This window comes from Pundamilia nyererei, unplaced genomic scaffold (genome assembly GCF_000239375.1).
Source record: "Pundamilia nyererei isolate P.nyererei 1_Seehausen unplaced genomic scaffold, PunNye1.0 scaffold00175, whole genome shotgun sequence".
NCBI classification, from domain to species: Eukaryota; Metazoa; Chordata; class Actinopteri; order Cichliformes; family Cichlidae; genus Pundamilia; species Pundamilia nyererei.
Window position 1 is genome coordinate 394092 of NW_005187576.1, and position 6000 is coordinate 400091.

General features: G+C 40.4%; 1 protein-coding gene across 1 annotated transcript in view; it reads left to right on the plus strand.

Moving 5' to 3' along the window:
* adcy5 (adenylate cyclase 5) overlaps positions 1-6000 on the plus strand; it is a 97299-nt gene that overhangs the window by 38732 nt on the left and 52567 nt on the right. Inside the window, exons 2-3 of the mRNA XM_013914150.1 lie at positions 3522-3671; positions 4905-5026. Coding sequence (XP_013769604.1) covers positions 3522-3671; positions 4905-5026 — 272 coding nt within the window. The remainder of the gene's footprint in view (positions 1-3521; positions 3672-4904; positions 5027-6000) is intronic.

Sequence of the window (6000 nt, forward strand, 5' to 3'; positions counted from 1 at the left end):
AATTCACTGTAACAGTTTGAGCATTTATGTTAAAGGATCAGCAGAGAAGCTGAAAGACCAGTAGCTGGAACATGATGGGAAACAAACCTTTGTGGGCAGGAGGACTTCTCAACTCTTGACTTTATCTAAAAAGTCATTAGTCTTCTTTGGTTTGGTCCAGTTCATCTAAACAGTGTTTCAGTTAGACAAGAAGCAGAAATGGCAAAGAGCAACCTTTTCTAAATTCAGCACCTTTCATGCCTTATGCCTCATTTTCTTTTTTTTGGTTGTTGGCTGTGTCTCACTTCCAGGTTTGCCTTCCGCCAGCCACTCCTCCTTATGAGTCTGGTTGTTTTTTCCCTTTTTTTTCTTTTGCATGGAGACCTGCTGAGGGGTTTTTGACTTGATAAAGACGTGCTGTGTTTGTTCCGGCAACACTGAGGCCTGTGGTGTTAATGTGATTCAGCTGGCTGATTCAACCCATTAAATAACTCTGAGAAAAGAATGGCCCACTGGCTGTGGCTTGCTGCTGGCTGCCAGTCCCAGGACTCACTGTATGCCTGCAACTGAATGGAAACAATGTCTTTTAGCACTGGTGCTTTGGGCACACGGCAACTTGCGAAGCTGTTTGATAGGTGGAAACTTGGACAGAGTCAATGAAACCCGGAGACGCCTTTTTTCCTGTAAATTAAAAAAAATAAAATAAAATAAATCGAGTTTTCTTAAGGCCTAGATGTGGAAACGTGCCTCAGAATGGGGTTTCCCACAGATGAACAGCTCTCTCTCCTGTTCTACTAACTGTTGGATGCTAGGAACATAACTGGACAGTGTGTCACTACAGTAAGCCTGCATTAAATGCAGCGGCTCAGTAATCAGTTTTCTCTGTAAACCTTACTTTATTTCTGAGTCATTACTCATTACTTGTTTTAGCTTTAGTAGAGATTTAATATACTGCTTTATGATCCTGTTCACAAAGGGATCATAAAACACATGTGTCAGTGTTTGTGTACGCGTAAGCTGAAAGCCTGGTTAGAGGATGGATGTTGTATCTTAATAATGCAAATAGCCATATTGAAGAGGTTCGGTTTTACTTTCATCTAATGTCAAATTTCCTTTCATCTTGTGACTTAGCAGCAATGGCAAACGATCTGAAGTCTTTATCCTGCATGATCAAAAGCCCAGTTAGTCATTTCCATGACTAACAATTAATACTTTTTGTGTTTTGTTTTTAAGTCAGGGTACAGAAAGCTAGCAGTAAACCAGGTGCCTTAAAAATGTCTGGGTATTCTCAGGACGATGTTACATGTTAAACGTTAGATAAACTTTTATAGACTCGGCTTATGCAAATTTTATCTGAACAGAGGCAGTTAACACGGTTAACAACAGTTAACACGGTTAACAAGCGTTAACACGGTTAACAAGCGTTAACCGTGTTAACTCTTTCTCGTGGTCTTCGACACTGAGCGCAGATCTGGGTTTAAAACCACCAATTAGTTTTTGTACGTTTTTGCCGTTTATGATGGCAGCTTTGGAAAGTGTTGATTTTGTCCCTGTGTTAGTGCAGTGCCACTGATAAACACACTGATTATCTCTGCCTCATCACATGCAAACATTCACACTGGGATCATGTGAGTTGGCCTCTGTTGAATCTTCTAATCAGAAACAAGACAGCGCCTTGTCGGGGTTTTAGGTGGATAATCTGATGGAAGCTGTGTCAAAGTCAAAAAAGCAGGTTGAGACACCTCAGTCCTGCCTAAGGAGAAGGAAGTGCATCAGTGGAGCTCGTGGAAACAAAGAGTGCCTTTGCTCTTAGAGGGAAAACAAAGGCACATGTGGAAAATATACACCGCTTTCTACCTTTGTCAAGTCGTTTATGTCACTTTTGCATATGTAAAGTGTAAATATCCTTACTTTGCATTTTCATTTAGCCTCTAAAAAAGAAACACTTAATATTCGTGTAAAATGTTTGCCTTTAACTACATATTTGAGATCATACTTACTAAAAGTTTTGATCAGCTATGTATTTCCATAGTTCACTTTCTCATTATCGCAACTCACCATTCTACCCCTCTGCAGCTTTTTATTAGCACTATAACTATATTTGACTATATTTGGTCAATAAAAAGTCAGAAAATAGTCGACAGCTTATCCACTGACTTCTTTAAATGTCTTCTTTGTTTGTCCATCTGTCGCTCCTGCCTTGAGGGAATTTCTTCTGGAGCTGATACAGCATTCACTTGGATTCAAAGAACTGATAAAAAAAATTGTGATATTCCAAGGCCAAGGTCACTATAACCTCGTGAGGCCATTTTTGGTCATAAGTTAAGAATTTTTACTAAGAAGTTTATAGTTTATTGGATTTATTGGATTCTCAGAATCATATCCCAGCTGGCACAGGGCGAGCGGCAGGGTACACCTACACCCTGGACAGGTCTTCAGTCACAGGGCTAACACAGAGAGACAGCAGGACTCTCATTCACACAATTCGGCCAATTTAGAATCACCAGTTGACTCAACCCCACTAGTTGCATGTCTTTGGACTGTGGGGGGAGGAAGTCACGGGGAGAATATGTAAACTCCACACAGAAAGATGGTGGACTCAAACCCCGGACCTTCTCGCTGTGACGTCTTACTAATCACCACCCCACTCTGAAAATAGCCCAAACTAATATTCTGACGACTGTGCAATCATTTGCACACCAAATACAGTTTCTTAATGTGATTTAAAAAGAAAAGATTCCACTTAAATACTAACAATTTTCTTCCATGAAAGCAAACATAAGAAATATAGCAATAGCAAATTAATCTGTAGGGTGAATGATTGTATGAGTGTAAAAGTCCTTTTCCAGACATTACTTGCAGAATTAATACTCTTAAATACTGTAACATATTTTCCCTTCATTTTTCTTTTTAGCTTGTGTGGATCACACCTCTCCATCTGCTAGTGCTGTTTCCGTTGCTTTTTTAAGAACTCTGTGCCAGGTGCAGTTTTGCATAATATTAATAACACCTGCATGCACACTGAGTTAGGAATCCCGCCGAGTTTAGCACTGTGCCTCCTTCTGTTTTTGGCCGTCATATGTTAGCAAGTCTTGTACAGCGAGTAGAACAAGCAGTTTCAGACGCGCGACTCACGAGTGACGCAAAGGTGCAATGAAGAAACACTGCTTTCATATCGCGGCACCAAAGTTTCACCCAGACCTGAGGAGATGAAGTAGCACGCACGTGTATTCTCTGTATTTTGTTTGAGTCATTTTGTGTTTCGGTACTCCAAAAGACATTTCCTCTATACTGGGAGGTTACTTTTGACCTCACTTGTCTGTATTGTATAGCTCACTCTAAGTGAGCGGCACCTACTGGGACTCAAATGAATCATTATATTATAGTGTAAGAAAAAAGATCTACTTATGTTCTTGATTGATTGGCCAAGAGTCAGTTTTCAGTAACGTTGTAGGGAGAAAGGGAAATGACAAGCAACAGTAGGAGCGTTTCATCCCTGGCTCACATGGAAACCCTGTTCTCACTCCCACCTTCTTCCACAGATAGTGTCCAACGTGCTGATCTTTTCCTGCACCAACATCGTGGGCGTGTGCACCCATTACCCTGCTGAGGGTTCCCAGAGGCAAGCCTTTCAGGAGACCAGGGAATGCATCCAGGCTCGCCTCCACTCCCAGAGGGAAAATCAGCAGCAGGTGAGAGAGAGAGAAAGCTCTGGTGACAAAAGAAAAGTTTGTTTGATTAAATCAAGCAAACTTTTTATTAAAGAAATGCTTCACATATAATAATGTCGTCCCACCCATGATGTGCTTCAAAATTATGTCAAACACCACAAAGTTTTATAGTGAGTACACATTTATATCGCTATATCGAACAATCAACAGTAGACAGGAACTGTGTTCACAGGGATGGTCGTAATATTAACAGGTTCAAAGTCAAGTTATGATTCTGTGATTATTTCTTGTCTTAAAATATCGCTTTTGCCCTTGTTTACCTTCTCCCTGTAGTGGTGTCCTATGCCCACTAGAAGATTACGTTAATGCACTTAGAAGCTTTTTGCCAGCCGCCATTAAACAACAATGCAAACAATTAAACAAGAAGCGTGTGGTGCAAAGAGATTAGGCGATACTGTGCAAACATGAGACGCATGCGTAGCCAAAGACTGATATAGAACTGATGGTTATTGGAAAAAAGAAGAAAGAAAAGGAAATGAGCTCCAGGGTGAGAGAGAATCTTTAGTGAAGAAGTATTATTGTCACCTTAATAATTTAGCATGACATTTTTATACAGTACAGACTATTCATTTATAATTTTAAATTAAATTTGTTCAGGTTGAAACTCGTCTTGCAGCTCATTTTCTCACGTCATTCACCTGCAATCCAACAATGAAGGAATTAAAACTGCTTATTGTTTTGTTTTGGTATAGGTTTTTATTATTTTTTACCTGACATTCAAGCAAAAATATGCAGCTCAGCTTTTCATGCATTTCAAAATGTCATGACCTGATAACGTCTGTAATTCAGCTGTTGAGAGTATGGCCCGTATTTTTTCGCCATAGCAGCAAAGAAAGAGGTCATGCTGTCTTTGGCATTTTGAAGGTTATACTGTATTATTATTATTATTATTATTATTATTGAACAATGGGAACAAAATGTCCAGATTTTATATTGCAAGTTAATCAGCACAACCACAAATGACCTTGGGACAAATATTCTCAGTTCGCACTAAGGCAGTGACAAGTTTTGAAGCTTCTCACGGCCCTCTCTAAATGACTTTGAGCTCGCACTGGCAAATTGGAATCAACGTTAAATTATCGGCGTTTCCTTCTTTACTTATTCAGATTGAGTCTCCCGTAATGTGGCTACAATCCTCATCTATTAACACGCTCACTTGACCTTTGAACTTACGGCTCCTTCTCTTTCCTGCAGGAACGTCTGCTGCTCTCAGTGCTTCCTCGCCATGTTGCCATGGAGATGAAAGCTGACATAAACGCCAAGCAGGAAGACATGATGTTTCACAAGATCTACATCCAAAAGCACGACAACGTCAGGTAACGATCAGGGGCTGATCAGTCACGGGGAGGAGCTGGTCTGGCATTTTTAGAGCACTTCTCCCAGTCTGACTGAGCACTCAGAGAGCTTCAGAATACACTGTTACAAACAATGCATTTTCTCAACAGTCTCCACAAAAACAATGCATGTTTGCCCCGTGAGGCCCAATTCATATTTCATTAGTGTTTAATGTATTTATTTTTTGTTTCAGACAGTATTTTGGTGATTGAAACTGGACTTTGAAAGCCTTCAAATGCTGCTATTAACCTACTGATTATTAGTAAACAATCTGAACTTACAAAATTAGCAACATGTAGACTTTCTGCTGTCGATTATTGATTACTGTGAAATCACAACACATTTCTTTGATGAACTGACTGAACTAAAGTATCTCAACACAACTGAGAACACAGACTTGCCAGATCTGAGCTTATTATTGTAGTTTAGCAGCCTGTGAGTGAACCTACAACATCTGCTGTCCATGCTCAATAGCTCGGGACGTTTTTACACCCTCACACCTTTTATGTGGGGGAGGTAGAGGTGCTGGGAGCAGCTAATATGTACAATTAAAATATAATCTACACACTGTTAAACACATGTAAGGAAGTTGCAGCAGAAGTGCTGAATAAATGGCGTTTAATCCAAGTTAATCCTGAACGGTGCTGCCTACTCACAGACGGTGGCAGAAGAGGTAGGGGGAAGTGCAGACGCTGCCATGGCAACGAGCTGTATGCTGTTTTGACAGAATATTTTTCACCTGCTTCTACGTACGGGATCCATGTATCCATCCGTGATCCAGGGCCATCAAACTCATTTTACTTCACAGATCACTAGGGATGGGTATCGTTTAGGTTTTATCCGATACCGGTGCCAAATCGGTACTTTTGAAACGGTGCTTAAACGGTGCTCGAACCGGTGCTTAAAGAATGGAGAACACAAACTTTGTCCAAAAACCTCTCATGTTCAGCTGTTT